General features: G+C 34.9%; 1 protein-coding gene across 3 annotated transcripts in view; it reads left to right on the forward strand.

Annotated features, from left to right (window-relative positions):
* LOC106465274 (solute carrier family 12 member 9-like) overlaps positions 1-23,151 on the forward strand; it is a 154,394-nt gene that overhangs the window by 33,163 nt on the left and 98,080 nt on the right. For all 3 annotated transcript variants that reach the window (XM_022393133.1, XM_022393132.1, XM_022393134.1), the window contains exon 2: positions 10,902-11,295. In XM_022393133.1, coding sequence (XP_022248841.1) covers positions 10,911-11,295 — 385 coding nt within the window. In that variant the 5' untranslated portion in view covers positions 10,902-10,910. The remainder of the gene's footprint in view (positions 1-10,901; positions 11,296-23,151) is intronic.

A 23,151-nucleotide genomic window follows, 5' to 3' on the forward strand; every position in this document is an offset into this window, starting at 1 on the left:
TTTTACATTTTCAGCCAACCTTTTCTCATACAACCTTTTTGATGTCCTAATTTCCTGTTAAACCAACTTTCTTCATCTTCTATAATCTTCTAAATCTTCTGTCATACCTGTAAATTTAAATTTATTATGCTTTTCTCTAATTTTATCTCTTATACTCTTTATGAGCCAATTTGTTTCTTGATTGCAGTTACCATTTTGTTTCTATAAAGAATATGTTTAAAAATATTCCACATTTGATCATTGTCTCCAAAAAAACTGAGCTGCCCAATTGATAACAGATAATACTTGTCACAACCCTTCAAAATTTGTAACCAAAATATCATTGATCCTGATCTCCATATGTAGCCAAATATCAAACCTAACAGAGCAATAATCACTTGCACCCAGATGTTCCTCAATTTTGATACAGTTACTTACTTCCACTCACAATTAGTTATTCTCTATTTTTGCTTACCACTAGCCTTTAAACTCCTATCTAATTCCATGTGTATACCATGTAGTTCAGCTGCGTTTAAGCATTCAACAGTCCTCTATCAATAGAAGTGCAACATACTCTCTTATCACAGCTGACTCCCTCTATGCAATATTCACTTCTCGATTTGGTACAATAGTATTAAGACCTAGTGCTTGATTTCAAAAATGTTTTTTTTTGTTAGTGCATTTGGAACATATTCAAAGTATTGTTTATAATCCAATATCAAGTTAGATATCTTTATATGAGTGTGAATTCTATTTCTCATTACATTGCTGGTAGTCAGTCTGTATTTTTGAATTCACAGTTTACTATTATGACTACAATGACTACTGGTGGTACAGGTGTTCAACAGCTTGTGACAATGGCTGCAGGATCATTGGCAGAGGAAGTGTCGGCCATAGTTCGTCAGGAGATGGCTTCTTTTATGAGGCCTAAGGGATCTCCCGATCAACAAACAATTCTGCCATGAACTGAGGATTTAGATCAAGATGATGAGGACTTGGATAGCTTTTCCCTCCTTTCTTTCCTATGCAGGCACATTCTCAGCCTGTAGAAGCACTTAGACCTCAGCCACTACTTTTTGACTTGATATCATTGGTATATTGTGTGTTGTCTTTGTCACCTAGTTTTGAGTTTTTGATTTTTCCATCCTAACATATCTCATTTATCTTCCCACTCTGATCCAGATCATCTCCTGTGTCTGGTCTGTGGCTGTGACTCCTTTTTTCCTGAATCTTGCCAATTGTTCTGTGTTTTGCTCCATCAGATCTGTGACTCTCTGTGGCTGCTCATTTCAATCATTCTTTGAAAGAGATTATCAACACCTTTGTTTTGTGCTACTTGCACCATCTGGCAGTTTCCTGCTCAGCCGGATATCATCTTCCCCCAGTAGCCATTCTCTGGACATCAGTACAATTCTTGAGTAGGTAAATTATTTTTTGTTTCGATTTATTTTCAGGGGCATACTACATATGTCATGGCCCATTCTGTGATGAGTGGTGCTTGTCCAATTATACTGTTATCTAAAATCTACACCATGAGATCTATAAGGTCTGTCATGCTCACTGATGAGATGGGGTTTTCCACAAGACAACTTGCAGGTTCTTCCTCGTAGTATATTGCATCATATGAGTAACATGAGTAAGGTAGAAAGAAATTGCTTACCATTTCTAACATTCCTTACATTGCTGGAATTGGGAATGGTCACTCATTGCACTTTCTTTGTTGATGCATTCCTCCTGACTCCCCAATATGTCCCCCCCCCCACCTTCTTCCAATGGAGTACGGGAGTCCTTAGCACTTCCCAGTTCCTATCTGTTGGGGTGATGGATCATGGAAGAATCCTCTTGAGTGTGCATAATTCCACTCAGTTGAGAGTAGGATGCTGGTGTTTTGCCTATCCAAAAGATTCTGATGTTTTATTTTGGATGGAGCTGGTCTGGACTTGATTTTTCCATGTATTTTGCATATCATCCCTCTGGCTAGGAATCCTCCTTCCTATCGCTGCCTGGATGTTGGTTCCTGGTTGACTAGTTTTTGTTGTAGCTGGACAAGCCAACATAAATCCTCACATGTGAGTGGACCAAGAGCTTCCTCCTTCTGAGGATTGGATGTTACATCCCCAGTGCCGATTAGTTTTTGACTGGAATTGACCCTTCACATTGCATTTCCAACTTCCTGATGTTGTTTGGATGTACATTCCTGGTTTTCTTGCTGCAGGTTGTGTTGGATTTGCACACATGATGGTTTAGGTTCTTGGAACAAAGGGTCTTCTTCTCTTCTGATTACTAGACCTGACGTGAATGGTTGAGGACCATCTTCCTACTGTGGACTGGTTGAGTTCCTCCAAGTGCCACTGGTTTGGACTTGAGTTGACCTTCTGCTTATGGTCCTACATGCAGTAGACACACAACCCATATTCCTCTTCCTTAGGGATTTGGAATGTTACCTTGTTTCTTCCTTTGTTGCAACACCTCACCTATTGGTTCCACATAGGCAAAAAGTATACGTTGTTCAGATGTGATTTGGTCTCCTATGTGTGTGTTTTAGTTTACACAGAGAGGGCTAACTCCAAGGGTGCTCTTTAGATGCTTTTGAAGGGTGCTTTTCTAGGTAATTTTAGACCAGACCCTTCACCTGCTCTATGTGGGATTTTAGCTGTAACTGCGAGAGGAGGTAAGTAATTGTATTGGAAGTTAATATTTTCCTACATTGAAAATATACTTCTGATAAATACTTATCTCTTTTCACACTTCCCACCCGTCCTCCCCACTTCTGGTGTCATTTTTTGTGCCTAATTGAGGTGGAGATTGTGTTCAACTGCTTAGAGGGAGTCATCTGCGATGGGAGGGGTTTTTGCACGTGTTAGTGGAGGACTGTTACATGCTTAAATGTAGTTGAACCATGTGGTATACATGTAGAATTAGGTGGGAGTTTCAAGACTTATGGCGAGTGAAAATTTGTGCACTAGAGGGCTGTCAAATTTATAATAGCTATAACTGTGAGCAGAAGTAAGTATCTATTGAAAATTAATTTTCAGTGTGGTAAAATATTAACTTTCCATAACATAACATAACTTTTCATAACATGAGTATTAAAAGTTAATTATTTTATAAGTGATAGTTGTGACAAATTTCGTTAGATAACTTGGTACCAGTTGTATGTTGTGTATGCAGTTTAATTGGTTTACTAGGCTTGCATAATATTGTTGACATCATCTTATTCAAAGCTTCTAAGTTTTTCTCATTATGTGTAATATTATTGTCACTAGAGGGTTAGATATTTCTTGACTTTTTCTGTCGCGTTTTAAAAATATTTGCAGATACAGACTCCGCCTTCATTTTCTGAACCTCACTCATTTTCTTCACATTCTATTCCCTTTGCTCTTCCTCAGGATCCACTTTTCTGCCAGCATCTATCTGAAATAATTCAGGATCTTCTTCATAAGGGTGCTATTGTACCTGTCACTCACCCTTCTCCGGGTTTTCCCCAGTTTTTTGTAATTCTCACGTAGCCCTAAGACTGGCATACTGCCACTGACCTCTCCAGTCTCAACTGTTTCATTGACCTTTCTCGTTTTTACCATAGAGTGTTTCTTCATTTTTCGGGGAGCATTTTCTCCAGGTCTTTGGATGCCACTTTTAGACTTCTCAAATGCATACCTTCATATCCCTATTTCCCTGCTCTTTGGATGTTGCCATCGTTTTGGCCATTTAGGTCGAGTATATAAATTCCATGTTTTATCCTTTGGTCTTACTTCCTCACTCTAGGTATTTTTTTTGGTGGTCTTCTTTGTTATCACAGTCTATGGTTTCACTATTATAAGGACAACTGGCTGCTTTTAGCTCTGTCACTACAACCATCTCACTCCCACACCTATTTTTCAATATACTGCTTATACGGGGTGGTTGGTGAAGTTGGAATAGTCTTTTTCTCATTCTGACTGAATACATCATCTCTTTGGAGTATTATTCTACTTCTATCTCAGTTGGACCCAACCTTCAACTCTCCACTTGAGATTGATGGACCTCTTTGTTCTCACAGATCATTCCTCTCTATTTCTCACTGCTTGTGAAGTTATATCTCTTGTGGGGACTTGGGTTTCCATGGGAGCCCTCATTTCCTTGGATCATGCTCACATGCTAGTTCTTCAGTTTGAATCTTGCCCAGGATCCCTTGGATTCTTTTATCCTTTCAGCAACACAGTTGGCATTCCTCTTCCCTCACCCATTCTGAGTTGCACCTTGTTGCAGATGCATCTCTGACAGGTTGAAGGTCATTTATGGAATCACAGGAATTGCAATTTGTTGGTTTTTGGTCAAATAGGTTCTACACTCCAATCTTCTAGAGCTACTTACCATTCATTTGGCTTTGGATCATCATTTCCTACCTTTAATATGAGACTAGTTGGTCATGATTCATTCTGACAATCGACTATTGTCTCTTGCATCAATTGCTACAGGAGCATGCATTTACATTTGTTTTGTTTTTGAATGTTGGAACTCCTATCCTGGGTCTTATCATACCCGGCTGCTGGCATGTCATGTCCTGGGTGCTCTGAATCTTGTTCCAAATCAATTGTCTCATCCCAACACGATTCTCTCCATGGAGTGGTCCTTAGATCCCTACGTGGTTCTATGGTTGTGTGCCCAGTGGGGTAATCTGCTACTGGAAGCATTAACCACCTACCTCAATTTCAAACTCCCCCCCTATTCTGGTCCCTGGTTCCACTTTGGGAGTAGATGCCTTCAGTCAGGATTGGTCCAACCCTTACATTTATGCCTATCTTGCTATCTGCTTCCTTCCTCGGTTTTATCCCTTATCCACACCACTCTGTGTCAGATCTTTCTTCTGCTCAACTGGTTTCCAGTCTTTACCCTCCTTCATTCATCCTCTCTGTTACCACTTACACTTTTCCACTCCCTTCTCTGGCAACCTCAGTCGACTGTGTGTGTCATCCTGCCACAAGCACACTTTGGCTTCACATGTGGCATTTGTCTAGTCTGTTGTGAGGTGGTCTGTACTCTCCACAGAGATAGCATCCTGATTTTCCTATTTGGTCTGTCCTTCATACTTAATGATTTATCAGTAAAAAATAGCACATTTTCCGCTGCTGGTCTCCATGCCATGGTTATCTCCCTTCCCATCCTGATTTTCCTATTTGGTCTGTCCTTCATACTTAATGGTTTATCAGTGAAAATAGCACATTTTCCGCTGCTGGTCTACATGCCATGGTTATCTCCCTTCCCATTCTAGTATTCTTCATGTTTTAGGACCTGTCTGTTTGACAGTTTCTTCATCTTCTGTCCTCTCTCTCTTGTATTGCTCCTTTCTTCTCCTTTATCCACCTTGTCCTACATCCCTTCCAGATAGACTTCGGTATGGTTCTCCATGCCCTTACTCATCCTTTTTTTGAAACCCTTGGCTACCTTTTCCTTATACCACTTGTCCATGAAAATCTATCTTTTGCTTCTTTTTTTTTGCCTGTGGTCATCGTCGGCCAGAATCTTTGCCCTTGATGTTTCATGTATTCTTTACCTCCATATCTATGTTCTCCTGTATCCAGATGGTAATTTTTTTTCAAAGATGTCAACAGCTTATGTCACATTCATACCTATTTCACTCCTGTCTATTTTTCATAGGTATACCTGCTCTAAGACAGATAATCTTCTTTGTCCTGTTTATGCTCTCTGGTGTTTTGTTGCATATGTCTTCTTTCTTCGGTTCCCATTCCCACCTGTTTCTCCATTGGAACCTTTCCTTTACTCAAGACATTTCCTCTGTGACCTTTACAGGTTGGATTAGTCAATTTATTTGGTTGGATTATTCTCCCTTGTCTTCTGATTCCAATAGTATTGAGTTTCATCTTACCAGATCTGTCATCTCACCTTCTCTTTCTGGCTTCCCACCTCTGTTGTCCACAGAGAGTGATCATCTAGGCTAACATTTGGACCAAACCACACACCTTTGTCACACATTATTTGCTTCATGTGGCCATCTCCTCCACTTCTAGATACCGATTACCACCTGTGCCATTCTACCCACCTCATTTTAACTGTGAGTAGGAATTTTTATGTTTCTTTATTTCCATTACAGTGGCCCATTTTAGACATTGGATCCCACTCTGTGGTGAGTGCTGCCTGTCCAGGTATACTAATCTTTGCCCCTATGACACCTGGTACATTTTTAATCTCTTTCTGCGCATGTACTAAAGTGTTAATGAGCTACATTCAAAATTTAATTAAACCACTTTACTATCAAAATATTTTAATGAAATTAGCATCATCAAGTACAATGAAATTCAAAGTTTTATATTATTTATAAGTTTTTATTATTTCATTTCAAAAGAAACTACTCAAACAGTAATTAAAAACTTAAGTTGCTATAGCAACTGAACTGTAGACTATATGCAAGAAACGAACATGGTTCAAAATGTTTTTCTTGCTGGCAATAAACTACATGCACACACAATTCATTTACCAGTAACTTGATACACACACACTTCTAGAATTGACCTCAAAAGGAAACTGTTGTAGAAATTCCTGAGTTCAAGCTATGCCATACCCACTTACAAAGTAGAAGCTGTTTTGCTAAGTGACAGTTTTAAGTTGAATGGCATGCTTATAACCAATATAACGAGCAAATTTCCCTCTTGAAGGTTGAATGGCATGCTTATAACCAATATAACGAGCAAATTTCCCTCTTGAAGGTTGAATGGCATGCTTATAACCAATATAACGAGCAAATTTCCCTCTTGAAGGTTGAATGGCATGCTTATAACCAATATAACGAGCAAATTTCCCTCTTGAAGGTCATTAATGTAAAGGGAAATGTGTTTATACATCCATTTTCAAACTTAGTGAAATGAGGCTAAGTCCATTGTTGTGAGTGGTGTCCGTAGTACTTGGCAATTTTTTCTCACCTGATACATATTAGTTTGATAGATAGTTAGATTGCATTTAGGTTTTTACTTTTATATTTTAGTTAATTATGTATTATTTGTGTTTTGAAATTTATAAACGAAAGTTTAATGATTTTAAAAATTATTTTATACTTTGAATTTCTAAAACAGCTTTGACAAACTTATGAGTGCAAGAAATATTATACCGGGGGGCTAAAACTGTCTTGTAAAAGTTAATGTTATATTGCCTGCAGGCTCTTGTTTATGTATGTATTGGCATAAATAATCAAAGATAAATAATAGAAAAGGAAAATAAACTATAAGTGAAAAGATAAAGATGTGAAATTATGCATGTGAACCAAAGAAGACATTTTAGATTATTCAATAAAAGAGTTAAAAGGTATGTACATATTTCTATTTCTGAATTTTAAACATTTCATTGATTTCACTGATCATAATAGCTAGTTAGTGAGGTTGTAGAGGAAATGGCAAATAAAATATAAACATTTACCTTAAAAAATGTTCTAGAGATTATACCAACTCATGGACTATAATGAGTAAAGCAGTGTCAGGATAGTTGCTCATCAATCTGATCCTGGTTGAATAAATAGGAACTGGTCTGCTTTTCAAAATAGGGTTTCCCATTGCACTTTCTTGGGTGTTACATTTCTCTGGACTCCCCACTGCATTGTTTCTGCCCCTTTGAGTGGAGTATGGGAATCCTAGCCACTTACCAGCTCCTAGCTGCTGGGGTGGTGGTCCATAGAGTGTATCCTACTGATGTGTTCAATTCTACTCAGTTGAGCATATGGTGATGATGTTTTGATGGTTTAGATGGTATGTACCACAAAAAGTTCACCCCTCTGGGATCTCTCATCCTACTGCTGCCTGGATGTCAGTTCCCTGATAGTCTGGTGTTGGATTGCAGCAGGACCAGCCAACATAAGTCCTCCTACCATGGACTGGATGATAAATTTCCAATGCTGCCAGGTTTTGTACTGGAGTCGACCCATCGTGATGAATTCCTCCTTCCTACCATCACCCAGAAGTATGGTTCCTGGGTGGCCTAGTGTTGGTTGTGTATTGTGTCGGCACACGTGTAATTCCTGGGTTTTTGCTACAAAAGTGCAATTTCCCTTTTGATTTTTGGGCTTGAGGTAAAGATTGTAGGGACCCTCCTCTTACTGTAGCCCAGATGTTTAATTCCCAGTACCACCAGGTTTTGGACTGGAGTTGACTTGCCAATTACGGTCTGAAGCACCTTAGCCATTTTACACCAGTTAGTGCATCAACTTACTTGCATATTGGACGTGTGTGTGTCTTTTGGGCCTGTATATGCAACACATATCTTTTCTGTGGGCAAAGAGTATACCTGGTACAGATGTGGTGCAGTCACACTCCATGGGTCCTTTTCGAAGGGTGCTTATCTAGGTAACTTTTGCACCAGTCCCTCCATCAGTTCAATGTGGGATTCTACCTATTATGTAAAAAGAGGTAAGGTATCGTATCAAAAGTAATAATTTTCTTACACTGAAAATGTATTTCTGATAGAAACTTACCTGCTCTCACACTTCCCACCTATCCTCCCCACTTCTGGTGCTTCTTTTCTGCCTAATCTCGATGTGAAGCTTTGGCTCTATACTATAGGAGTCAGAAGTGCCAGGAGGGTGTGTTGCTCTCCTATTGATGGAAGATTGTTGCATGATTATTTGTTTACTACAGTGCAACTGTACCACATGTAAACACATGAGGGTAGGTAGGAGTATCAAGGCTAGTGATGAGCAAAAATTTTGCATATAGAGGACAGCATTGAATGAAAAAAGCTATTATGTAGAGGGAGGTAAGTGTATTGGAACTACATTTTCAGTGTAGGAAAATGATAACATCTGTAAGGTGCATGTCTGTGGATATCAGTTTCTGCAATTAGTTTGGGGAGTGAGTTGGTGATATGTTGCCTTGTTTTGTTATGTTTTTATTGTTTTTGCAGATAATTTGAAAACGTATCTTCATTATATACATCAAGTATTTTAATTTTTACAACATTAAGGTGTTTTATACTAAATTTATACATGTTTTAATGGATTCAGGCTGAGATGCTTGGTGCTTTGTATTTTTCTCAAACATGTTTTTGTCGGAGCTCTGAGGCTAGTTTCAAGATGAAATTCCTCCTACTTATATTTTATCCAGTGCATTTGTTGTACAAAGTTAGGAAATTGATGGCTGCCAGGTCCAGGCAATGTAAAATACAGCAACTGGCCATTGACTAAAACCAGCTTTTACAGAGTAAGGAAGTGCCATCTGGTCTGCAACATCCATTCTGTACTTTGTCTGGTTGTAGAAAAGTACAATTTCTGTTGTTTTGTTTTCTTTTCAATAGTGTCAATGGCAGCTGACATCTGAAAAGAGCAGAGAATGCAAACATTCATCCTTCACATTGTCTGCCAGTCTCTGACCAGCTGGGCAAGTATGTCTTTCTACAGATAGGGGAAACCATTTAAAATATATTTTGAGCCAACATCTACTGACAGCCAAAATCTTACAGACCATATATTGTGTCCAGTAACACTGTACTTTTGTGAGAAACAACTGCTCATCCACAGTAATATTCTCTTCTGGCTTCTAGCAGTTACTGCAGTTTTCAATGAAGCCATTACATATTTCTGATGTCATGGAAAATTTGTCTGTTTGAAGTTGGGCACTTTTTATTGCTCTCAAGTCAAAATGCAAAAATCTCAATAATTCTCTAATTTGGTTCCTTGGCATTGTTTCTGTAAAAAAAGAAATTTCCCATTGTGCAGCCCAGAAGCTTTCTGGATAAATGCTTTTACTACCATAGGCCCCAAGGACATATAGCAGTGCAATAAACACGTCTAATTCCTCTACAGATATTTTCCAGAAATCGTTTTGCACCACTACGAGCCTCTGCTTCAGGACACTGTTGGATGTGGTGTTGCATTTACATATCAATCAGTAAGTGAAAAGCACTGAGAGTACTATCAATGTAACATTTTGTGCAGCCCATCTTCTTGCAGCCTCAACAGTAGAATTCATAATTTCCAAAATTGTTCCATCCTTCCTAGTGATGCAAGTGGAGTCACTGTAGTTAATAATGTGCCAAGCAAAGTGGTTGGCACAACTGGAGCGCCTGCAACTGCAACTTTCACCTGCAGGGTTGTGTTTCACAAATCCAGGACTCATTACATTCGTGATTGGTCACACTTTCCTCATCAGAATTATTTTCTGAAAAGTTGTGAGCATCTTTATCATTTGTTGAGCAGACATTCATCTTCTTTGAACCATTTTTGAGTTTTGAATCTCTGTCACTTTTTCTGTTACTATATATATATACAAAAATCAACAGACAAGCAGATGCCACTTCTCACAGGAATTGCTAGGATTATAGGTAGACTATGCTAAAATTCATTCACATCAGCCAACAAATAAACATTTGTTCTTCTTGACTTCAAGGGCCAAAATTTAATCAAAGAGCTGATAGGGGCAGTTGGAGATAGAAGTAACAACAGGCATCTATACAGAAACTGTAATACAAAAAGAATTAATTGCATGTTGTTATGAATAAAAGCATGTATTGTAAACAACAGTCAGATTAACAGGCCATTGGCAGTTTGAGGTAAAAGTGATTATATCTTTTTTATATATGTGATTCTGCCTTTGAAACGCTGTAAGGGTATTTAATACATGGATTTAGGAAAAGTCATGAACATAAAACAGCATGTCTTTCATACATGCAAAGATACTTAAATTTTAAAAGTCAAAGCTGTCAGATTGAAGGCCTTGGTGATTTTTATGTGGACTATTGAAAAAGCTGCTACAATTATTGTTTATTTTTATTTTTTCTTACAAAACTTGTATGTATGAAAAAGATTGATAATAAACTTTCAGGTCTAGGCAGGGCTTTGAAAATTGTAGGGAAATTCAGATTTTCAAAATATTGCACAGTTTCAATATTTACTGTTAAATTATCATTTGAAGCTTTAAATTATATTTGTATGTTTTTTCATTTAGCACTTCTTGATGTCACTGAAAAGTGATTTGTCATCAATAGTATTGCTGGAGAAGAATGTTGAAATTTCATCAGGAGTTTTGCAAATGAAAGACTCAGTGAGAGCTACAGCTGCAAGTAGTCAGAATTCAGAGATGCCACTCCAATCATCTTCAGTAACTTCAGTCACTTCAGGTGGATCATCTAATACAACTGCAGCTAATGATCGAACACCTTTGCTTAGGCACTCTCGCCTGTTTCGTAGCCTCAGTGGAGCTAATGGAGGACCCCACTCATTTTCTGAAACGAATGGAACTAATATTCCTATTGGCAGTACCCGACGGTTGAAAACATTCTCGGGAGTTTTCACTCCTGTCTGTTTGTCAATGTTCAGTGCAGTGCTCTTTCTTCGAGTAGGTGAGTAAGCTGTAGATAATTGTGGTTAATGGATTCAAAGAGCTAAAAGTTGAAATAAAGATAAAGCAAACAAATATGATATTTATCTTGTTAAGTTAATCTTGGGCAAGAAAGTTGTTCAAATAGTCCTCTTTCACATGAGTCAATAAATGCTTAAAGAATGAATTTAAGCTTGTCATTGGCTGTTTTGTTATTGTACTAGGCTTTAGCATTGCTTAAGTTAAAGTTCTGAGTTTTATTGGACTTTGTTTAATGTATATAAATTGTTTTCTGGTCCCCAGATTCATTAAATGATATGGAGAATTGCTATAAAACAGTGAATTCCCAAGTTATGGTGACTACTACTTCCTCCTGAGGTTCTGGCAATGTTGATAAAACTGCCCCTATTTCTCCTGTTCAGTGGAGGCTTATTGACTGTGGAGGATATTACTGCCGCTGGTGGACAAGCCATGGGTTCATTATTGCTTTCCTTGCCTCATCTTCTTTCACCTTCTGGGTTTCTACTTGGTTCCTCTTCACCTTTAAAGGGCAATGTTCCTCCTCCAAATCTCTTTGTGGATTTGATATCTCAGCATAATTCTCTTTCACCTATGTCTTTTGATTCTTTTTATTCCTTACTACATGCCTCTTCTCTAAGGATTATTTGTTTTTTTTCCCTCCTACAGACATACATGTCCATAAGCTTCTGGATCAGCTTTGTTCACATTTTTAAATGCCTCATTCTTCTTGACCCAATGGTTCCTTTGCCATGGCTTATGGCCATTCCCTTTTCCACTCTTGGATTTCCAATCCCAAGAGTCCCTTTTATTTGCTGCTTGGGAGGCTAATTCCCTGTCTCCTGTAACTATCTAGTGCCCAGTTTTCCTGTACTTGCCCTTTTCTACCCATCTCCTCTGTTACCTATCCTCTATAAAACCCTATACTGTGATTCTGATAATTTGTCTGGAGATCTATGACCAATACTTTTCAATATTTTGGTCAGGGTATCATTTTCTTTTTTTCCCTTTCTTACTTGGTTCTTCTGTTGTGGAACCTTCTGAGATATGGATGTGATGCTCTCCTTTCTACTGTTTGTCTTCTCTATTCTTACCTCCATGACCTCTGTCTGGCTCCTTTTCTTCACTCTGAAATCTTCAGGGATGTTTCTAATACCTTGGAAACTAGGGCCAAGACTGTCCAACAACAAATCCATGCCTATTCCTTGACTCTGTGCCCCCCAGTGGCACAGCAGTATGTATGTGGACTTACAATGCTAGAATCTGGGTTTCGACACCTGTGGTGGGCAAAGCACAGATGACCCACTGTGTTGCTTTGTGCTTAACTTCAAACAAACCTTGACCCTGTAAACTCTTCACCTCTCTCTCTTTTTTTCCTGTTTCTCATCCCTTTACTTCTTGCTTTCCCTCCCCCTTCCTGTCAAGTTTTCTGAAGCATATCTCATTGGTGACAACCTCCATTTATACCTTTTTGATGTTTGTATATCTGTTACTGTTTAAAGAGCTCTGGACCCCATTTGCAGCTGATCAGTGGGTCATTCAGATTTTTACACATAGAATTTCTCCTCCCTTCTTGTTTCTTCCTCCTCTATCTCCTTTTCCTTCTCCTTCTACTTCTCAGGATTCTGCATTTCAAGGCTGCAGTATTGGATCTTTTAGGCAAAAGAATTGTTTAGAGGGCCATTTGCACCTCTCCAGGATTTTATTCTTGTTATGTAGTTGTCCCCCAAAGTACTGGGGACTGGTGTCCTGTCATTGACCTTCTCTCAACCACTATATAGTGGTTACTCAGTTCAAGGTGGAGGGGTTTCTTCCTCTTCTTTGATCTTTTTCCTGGACTATGGATGATCAACATCGACGTCTCATAAACCTTTTTACATATTCCCATTTTCCATTCTTCTCAGCATTGTCTTCAATTCATTCACTGGGATCAGATGTGGTAGTTCTGAGCTTTCCCCTTTGGCATCACTTTGGCTCCCTATGTGGGAACATTTACTCACTATGTAACAGTCTAAGACTTCATTTCTTTTATTATGTGAATGACTGGTTCATCCTCACTTATTCTTAGGAGGCCTCTTTCTTGATAACATCACTTCTCCTCCATGATGTTGCTTATCTGGGTTAGTTGGTCCAACCTTCTAATTTATTCCTCATTCTGACCCGATACTTGGTACACTATCAATGTATCTTGATAAAATTAACATTATAATGTATATTATTATTATTCAAAGTTTTATTATCTAAGTTTTAATTCCTTTGTTTCAAAAGAAACCTTTAAAAAATACTTAATCTTCAGTTTTGTTGTCACATGACCCATGAGCTATGAAAAATCTCAATTTTCACAGTTGCTATCTTGAATCAGGTAACACCGGTCATGTAGACGTTTGCCTAGACAGTAAGTACGTTTACTTACCCTATTGACACGTATGTTTCAATGCAGTAGAAACAAGTACAGGTGCCATGCCCACCTTCTATACATATCCTTGAGCTTTAGAAGCCAACATATATCTTTTAGACATATGTATTTATACTCATTGGAAAGAGCTCAATTTATACTATAATCCAACAACAGTTATTTTTAAATTGGTGCTAAGTTGTCGTCATTGGGTAGATCTAACTGCTTGTAGTACTGTTAACTGCTTGACCCACGATAGCACTTTGGTTGTTTCTTACCTAAATATGTTATAGTTAGACAGTTGGATTGTATCTAAGTTTTACTTTTATATTTTGAATAATTATGCATTATTTTTGTTTTGAAATTCAAAATTTGCTTCTCTCCTCAAGGCTTATATTACCAAGCAATTCAAAAAAAAAGAGATTTTGCTGAAGGCTAATGTATTTCTGCCTATCATGCTATTCTGTCATCCACGGGTACCTGTTGACATGTGTTGACATAAATAATAAATGATAAAGAATAGGAAAGGAAAATAAAACATAAAAAATAAACTATTAATGAAAATGTAAAGATATGAAATTATGCATATGACCCAAAGAAGATATTTTAAGACTATTCTATGAAGGTCTATACATATTTCCATTCTTTAATTTTAAACATTTCATTGCACTGTCTGTTGATGATAATAGGTAAAGTTGGTGATATAGTAGAGAAAATGAAAAATAAAATATAAACATTTACCTTAAAAAAGTGTTTGATATTCATTTAGAAACAATGATACAATTTTGAACAATTTCATCCAGTAGTTTCATTTTTTGAAAGCTACTAGCAATCTTTGTATATCATTTTGATAGGGCTAGCCACGCTACACCCTGTGTCCTACTGACCTGTTGTTTACAAATGCTCGGTCAGTCATGTTTTTTCTGCTCGTCTGTGCAACATATTGATGTGTTTTGCCTTCTACTTTCATGTTTCCATTTGGGCAAAGAGTATACCCTGCATTAGATGAATAAGGTTTCCCATGGGTGTTACACCTCTGATAAGCCCCTGCTATGGGGTGTCATACTCCTTTGGCTTTCTCCTTCAGTCTCTTTCTCCAAAGGAAGCTTATTTAGGTTTTTGTAATTGCTCAGGCCCCTCCACTATATAAATGTGGGATTCTAGCTACTGTGTGAAGAGAAATAAGGATATTGTTTTAGAAAAAAACATTTTTTTTAGCTGAAAATGTATTTGTGATAGGTACTTACCTCTCTGCATACACCCCATCCTTCTTCTCCACTACCAGTGTACATTATTCTGGCCTTGTTTAAATAAGAATGAAATTAATTTTGAGCATAAGTGCTTATGAGGTCTACTGCACATGGAGGATGTGTCACCCTTCTATTGGTGAAAGACTACTGTTGAATGATGATTACATCATGCACTAGTGAAATTCACATTAAAACATGTCTTAGTTGGGAGATATCTGAAGCCTAGTAGCATGCACAAAATGTCAGGGGCAGGCACATGAGGGATAGCTTCTGTGTGCTTCTTTCGGAAATACATTTTGAGGTATTAATTTTTTAAACTGAAGTATAGCATGTCTTTTCCAAAGCTTAAAAATGGTGTTCTTTTGTGTTCCTTTTTGAATGCAGCAAAAACATATCAGAGGCCTTTATCATATGAATCCCTTCTATGATTGTATAAAATCCAATAAGATCACTTCCTACCATAGTTTTCTCAAGAGATCATAGCCTAACTCTCTAAGATAACCTTTCCATCTTAGAATCAACCTAGTGTCCCACTTCAGAACAATTAAAATAGGCCTGTTGGAAACTGCACTTTTCTAACATGTCATATATTAACATTATTCGTAATGTTATGTATTTATTGTATAATGTGGTTTTCCTTAGTGCCTTTAAAACTACTGTAAATGTAAACTTTGGAGATTCTTCATTATTAGTAATGAATCAAATGGACAGTACATGTATATTATGTATTTAGTATGTGTTTGTATTAGTGTTAGGTATAATAAAAAATTATCATTTTAAATGTGAGGTGAAAAAATATAAACATAATGAAAGATTAGTTTATTCTATTGTTTTTTACTTTTGCTTTCATAGAAATATTCTTATTATATGGAGTGTACATTTGTAGTGTTATGACTAAAGATAATTTACCAGCTGTACTAACTTACAACACTATTGTAAATATTATGATTTTTCATTATTATTTTAAAGTACATGCAAAAATGATGCATTAGATGCTATCTAGCTATATAATATCTTGGATTTATCTCTTAAGTAGATCTTTGTATAACATACAGCAGTAATGGTTGGGAAAAACAAGTTAATTGAATTGTAGAACAGAAATGGATGATTTAATTGATTATTCAATTACCTATGAGCAGCAACAACATTTATAATGTTAACTAATCCATTAATCAAAATTATGATTAAAGTGACTAATGAAAATCAGCATTTTTGATAACTGATGTTTTCAATTATTCCAAGAATCAATTAATCAAATCACAATTAAATTGATCAGCACAAGAATAACTAATCAAATTTTGTTTCTAATTAATATTATTCTCTAGTATTCCAACAATTATCATGAAAATAATCAACTAATTGAAATTAGTATTTCTGATTTTTACTGTTTTTCATTATTTCAAATATACAAGTAATACAAATATCGCTATTATTTGCATTTGTTGTTAAGCACAAAGCTATATAATGAGTTATCTATGTTCTGCTGTATTTTGTAAAATACAGTTACATTTCAGTTATTATACATTATATATGTATATAGATTATTGCTATTTTGAAATAAATTCTTAAAGTTATTTTTCCTAAAACATCGAACAGTAAATAAAGAAGTAAAGCAAAAATTATTTCTTCTAGTTATGACCTTTGTACTCGGTTGCTGCTTGATGTAGATTGCTAAGTCTTCAAAAATTTTGCACGTGGAGGATATGAAACAAAATATTTTTTTAGGTTCTATATATGCTTTTGAATAACTAAAAAATCATAAATTACTACATCAATACCATATAATTCTAATATAATTTATCAAACTTAGTAACTCAGCTGTATTTGGGTTTAAATAAATATCAAATTTCGAGCAGACTAAAGACACAACCTACCTCATTGAAATCTTGGTTTAAAAGAAAGAAATGATGCTAGGTATGTTAGAAAGACTGAGAAAACCACTAGGGGACATTTTGAGCTTCTGATTGGTTATTCATGTCATATATAGAAGTAAGTGTATATAAGGGACTGTTTCCAAAAATGGATAGAGATGAGCGAGGTACCGCTATGTTTGATTTATTACAAGAGCAATATCTTAGCAAATTCTAATTCTTTTCTAATTCATATGAAACTATAGACTTAGTATTTTGACTATATAAACATCTAATTTCAACCAGTGCTGCATTCAACATACCACATGGCACACAAAAATCAATGTTTATCTGTTTTTTAATATTTACTTTTAAATTAACATTAACAAATTGAGTAATGTATAGTTCTAAAATTTGAATTATAATCTACAATTTGATAACAAACTTATTGACACAAATTCATGAAATAGTAGTTCAATAAAATTTTGAATGCAAATCAACAAACAAAATGACATAGCCTTTCACCTGTGACCCATCTCGAAAGGGTTAAACAGTATATTTTCATCCTTGATAGAGCATCTTAATTTTATCTTCAACCTGTTTTGTACAGAAAAGGCTCTTTCACAAAAGCATAAAGCTATTTGACACAAGTTGGACATATTAGAAAATTGATAACAATGCAGTTTAATAGTGCTTTTACATAAATGTTCAGTTTTTGAGGTTCTATATGTGTTTTTTTTTTATATGTGCCTTTGAACCTAGATCATTCATTTTATATCAAATCATTTGTGTTAAGCACTGACATCACTTCAGTTTCAGTGTTTTTCCCAGCATCATATGAACTTTTGGTGAGTTTATTGGTTCCATAAAAATCTGCAAGATCTTAATCAAAGAACAGAAGGCTCAAGTATGTGTTGTCTGTTGTTTTATCTACAGATAAAATATACAGTGTTACTGAAAAAAATATTTTGATATTCATTGAGGAGATTCTAAAGGTTGCGCAAATAAAGTATGAAAATTTTAACATGAAAATAAGTATAAGCTATCCCTATCATGAAATTCATGTTTCACACAAATACTTTGTTAAAAAAAAATGATTTTTTGTATACAATATACATTTCACATTTACTAAAGACTGCCAATTTTCCTGAGGATGGACCTAGTAAATTTGACAGATACATATGCTTTTAGGCTTACAGGTGAGTAGAGACATAAAACCAGTCTGAAACAAAGGAAAATTACCTAGAAACAGCTTAAAATAAAACAAACAGAATGGGGAAGATAATTAAGTTTGCAAATGTCAAAAACATCTATAACTGTGGTTACTATCAGTAATTTGTATCAATTCTAAAATTGACCATCAGTGCATTGCTGTTATGACTTTCATAATCACAATCTATTGATAGTTTAATGTATCTTTTCACTCATAGTTGTAGTTTACCTTCATTTTAAGTATGGTGCAAGTGTCTATGTGGAAAAATAATCATTTTCACAGTGTGCAATTTCTAAGTACACCAATTCATAATATAGCATATTGATGATAGTACTGTAACTGATACATGAAAAATAGAAAATGACAATATTTCAAAAAAAAAGAAATTCATATTTTATGCTGACTTGCTAGCTCTCTGGAGCACTGCTTTGTTATGGCAAAGTTACTAAAGCTGTCTGCCAATGTCACCAATTTTGAACTGCTCACTAGAGGTAAGGCAACTAGCTGGCAACACCTGTTTTCAGTTGTTTCTTCTTTAGTTTTCTAACCATGGATTAAGGTACACTTTACTAATCAATTAGTTGAGTGTAATTGATTAATGGGGCTGTTGATTAATCAATTAGCAAAAACCAATAATTGCCCAGCTCTAGTGTTTGACACTTGGGTAAATACATGGCAGACAAGCAGTCTGAGGTAACGGATAAAAATGGTGTTGCAAGATTCCTTTAGGACTGAAACAGACAATACCATTTACACAAAGAGAGCCCAGCATATCCTTGTGGAGAAATACTTCAACCATCTCACAGCATTTTATGGTTGTTTTCTTGTCCAACATGTTCTTATAGGAAATATGAAACTGAAGTGATTGATAATTCACATCCAAGATGCAATGTAAAAAATGTAAAAAGTTCTCATATTCTGATGTACTATTCACTAACATTCACAATAAGGAAGGATTTAGAACTGGACAAATAATGAGCAAAGGATTACTTGATATGGTAGATAACTTTATACATTGTAATGATGATAAACATAGCATTTAACTAGCTGATATGGTTATTGATGATTCACTGTAGCTGTTGACTATTTGATTGTATTAGTTCAAGATGTAAAATGTTAACCTGCAATTGGAGATTTGTTTGAGAATATAGTGAGCATTTATAATTTCTGTGTAATTAAATTCTTTACATATAATGCATAGCAATGGGTAAATATATGCTTAGACTAGACACTAAGCATGTACAAAATTCTACCAGTAGAAAAGCAGCCTTTTCAATCAAAACATATATAACTAAAACATCACTTTAAATAAGTCTTCTTATCTTTTATAGTAATTATTTTACAAATGTGTATAATAAATTGAATATTATGTATATATATATGTATATATATATATATATATATATATATATATTGATATTTTTTTTGCTCCTTCACTTCATACGTAATATAGGGGTTGGCTTCCTAAAGACAACAGTTGTATAGTGTATGAAGCATTGATTATCTACATTTTAGTCATTTAATGTTCATCTCTTATTGTCTGGTAATTCCTGTTTCACTTTGTACTTAAGCTTTTTAAAGGAACACCAGATATTTGTAAGAAAGGGGTAATTATAACATCATTTACACTAGAATTACGATGTTTTCTAGCTTATGTAAGATGTAGAAGAAACAAATCAACTTTTCAATACCTTTACGACCTTCACAGTACCTTATTTAGTATTCTACAGAAGGTTTGGGTGCAATATATCAAGCTGTTTTTATTGTAGGCTAGCAAGAAAATAATAATAATTACAAGTGGGCCCATTCGAGCAGATTTTCTCTTCCTTACACTTCTAACATGTGTGCTTTTTTGTACATTTTATATGTGTACAGCTTTAGCAGTCAACAGTCAAGGTTTTAAAGTGTTTTTGAACTGAATCTTTACTGTTTAAGGTTCTTTTTGCCCAAACGTTCTATTAGGGTTCATAATAAGATAAAGATTTTAGCCAGAGAAATTCAGACTGGAAACCAAGCATATGGTTTGTGTATTATAAATTTGAAATTGTAAGTTACAACTTTAAATTAACATGTTTATATTAAGAAATGGTGGGGGCATTTGAATTGCATTTTTTCCATAATTTGCTTAATTTTCAGCTTTCAAGCTTCTCTAAAAAGAAATGTGGTTTATAGAACAATTAAAGAAAGAAAGAGAAAATTTAAAGTAAAGTTATTATAAATAAAGAGAAGAAATGTGTGTTTGTATGTATGTATGTATAAGATATATATTTCTGTAAGTCCTAGAAATATACAAAAATAATGAAGTAACATAAAAATATTTTCATCTGGGACACAATAATGGTCTATTTTGATAACAGGGAGCATTATTCACAGTAGTATAGAAATAGTACACTAGCACTACTAGTATATATTTGCATAATTGTTTTTCTGGGCCACCTGTCCTCCACACTAGATCCAGCAGGATGCTTCATTTTGATATAGTTTTATGCTGTTTCCATACTGCCTCTGTTACTAAGTTCTGCAGAGTACAGCCAACATTTTACTTTTTGGTCTACATATCAAAATATACCTAAATGGGGATTCACTTATTTGAGCTCCTGAAGACCACATTGTTATAACCTGATTGGTTTCACTCCAGCTTGTTATATCTCAATGCAGTGGAAAATTATGCTGGCAAAGTGTAAAAATAGTAGTTCCAATTAAAAGAAATTAAACTATAATTTCTGACATTAATTGCTATATTTGGGAAATTCAACAATGGTTTGCTGGTACTTTTTGTTTAATTAAATTAATAAATATATTTATAATAATAATTTTATGTATTTTCACATCTTTCAGTCTTACATTCATTATACTAGTAATATGTATTTGTTAAGTGTAATTTATTACCAATATTAATAATTATTATGATATATGGAATTTGTTCAAAACTAAGTGGTAGTATAAGCTATTTTTCAAATGCAAGGTAAGGTGAAACGTGAATCTCTTTATTTACCAGTAATGCCACATGACAAAAGTAGAAAGTAAACAATGAAAGAACCTCTGAATAGCCCTTTTCTTAATATTTTAAGCAAAATTCAAAATTTTTCACACTTGGATAATACTTAAACACATTTATAAAATGTATAAAACAATACTGATATAACAAGTATGGAAAATTATGACATTACATGTTTTTCTTTACCAAGGTTAAAGTAAAATCGAATGTAGGGGCCTACATATATATTCTTTGATTTGCTGTACCCTCTACTGTGGACTAAACTTTCACTTAATCAAGACTCATCAGCCGAGCTTTAAGTATGATACTGAATAGTAAATTTAGGGCAACACCACAATGTTATTCACATAACATAATTACTTAATGGTGAATTAAAAAGGACTTAAACATTATGTGGAAAAGTACACAGTATTGTTGCAACATGTGACTGAAAAGCAAATATATCGTTTACTGATTCTAAATGTTAAACGTATGATACATTTTTATGTACAGAGTAACTTAATTTTAAATTATTGTGCCTGAAGGCAGGCTTTCCTGTGGCTATTCATATTTTTTGACACCTCATTTTTTCAGACACAAATTTTAAATTTAGTTTTATATACTACTTCCACTGATGGAAATGGGGGGTACACATGGGTACATGCTGTGTACGTAGTTCTCAGTTTGCATTTTTTCCCCATTGGTTAAGTTTAGTACCACTGAAGATGTTTATTAACCCTATCGTCATGGGTCAAAGGCCATGTCATTACATTTGTTGACTTGCATTCAAAATTTTATTGAGCTACTATTTTATGTCAATAAGTTTGGTATGAAATTGTAGACTATAATTCAAATTTTAGTATTATACATTAAAGTAAATTTAAAAGTAAATATTATAATAACACACATAAATACACACCTAAATATCGATTTTAGTGTGTGATGTGGTATGTTGAATGTACGAATTAGGAACTCAAATTACCAATATTAACAAGCTAGAATATAAAATATAAACCTCCTGTCTCTTCTTTTTGCTTTTTTATACCTATCACCCTACTGCTCCTTCTCAGCGTGTACCTAGTTCCTAAAACTCATTTCCTTTCCTGACTACTTCTAACTATATTTCAACATCTTTAACTCAGAAGAAGCTTAGAATTGATATTCTGTCATTTTCTGGGACTTACTTAGTGTAATTTATGAAGAGAAAACAAAAAGTTAATAGTTTTGTTTCTGCACAGATGTACAGAGTTTTGCCTGTAAACAAATCAGTTAACTTATTGATTTACTTTAGAATATTTCTGCCCATTCTGAAGAATAGCTTTATTATTGCTAAGAACCTCTTACCACTTGAGATTATATTATCTATTTTTTGGTATTCCAGCATTTCCCTTAGTTTTTGTAGAGGCCTTGATAGAAACCTTGTTATGGTTCCATGTCAAGTGGTTTGATCTCTTACTAATGAATCACATCTTTGAAAATAGCTATATAGAAAGTTGGATTGAGCAAGTAGTAATAAGTATATATAGGTTTGAATTATATCTGTTTGAAAGCTTCAGAAATTTTCTTCAATGAGAAGACATCAGATAACTTGAGATAAGATTAGGGTTATAATTAGGGTTAGAGATGGATTAAATGAGTTAAAATAAAAGAAAACTTTATTACAAGTTTAACTCAGTGACAAAGGATTAATGTGTGGAGGTTTTGTAATCATCAAGTCCTGATAGTTTATCTACACAAAGGAATACACACGTATACATACACAGCAATGAACAACAGAAGTTGCATGACAGGAGATTGCTTAAGGCTTAATAAAGGTGTTTTATTAATGTTTGGTTCTCTGTTTATATTTGGTGTTATTGCTTTTTTGATAGATATGCAATGGTTTTATTAAGTTGCTGTGTTTGTTAACACAGTTTTTAGCCACAGATGAGCAGTTCATAGAACAGCTCTGAGTTTTTTGTTTTTTTCAAGTACAAACTTTGAGCTTATAGCTCTGTCATCTCCTGACTGATTGGAGATTTAATTATTTTTTGACTCAAGAGGTCAAACCCTTTTGATTGATGTATTTGACCATGCCCAAAGCCTCATAGATTAACTTATTCTAATCATGCCTAAAATAATTTAAATTTCAGGGTAGCCTGTTAGAGATCCTAATGTAATAAGTAAACTGGTTAA

Source organism: Limulus polyphemus, unplaced genomic scaffold (assembly GCF_000517525.1).
Source record: "Limulus polyphemus unplaced genomic scaffold, Limulus_polyphemus-2.1.2 Scaffold1891, whole genome shotgun sequence".
NCBI classification, from domain to species: domain Eukaryota; kingdom Metazoa; phylum Arthropoda; class Merostomata; order Xiphosura; family Limulidae; genus Limulus; species Limulus polyphemus.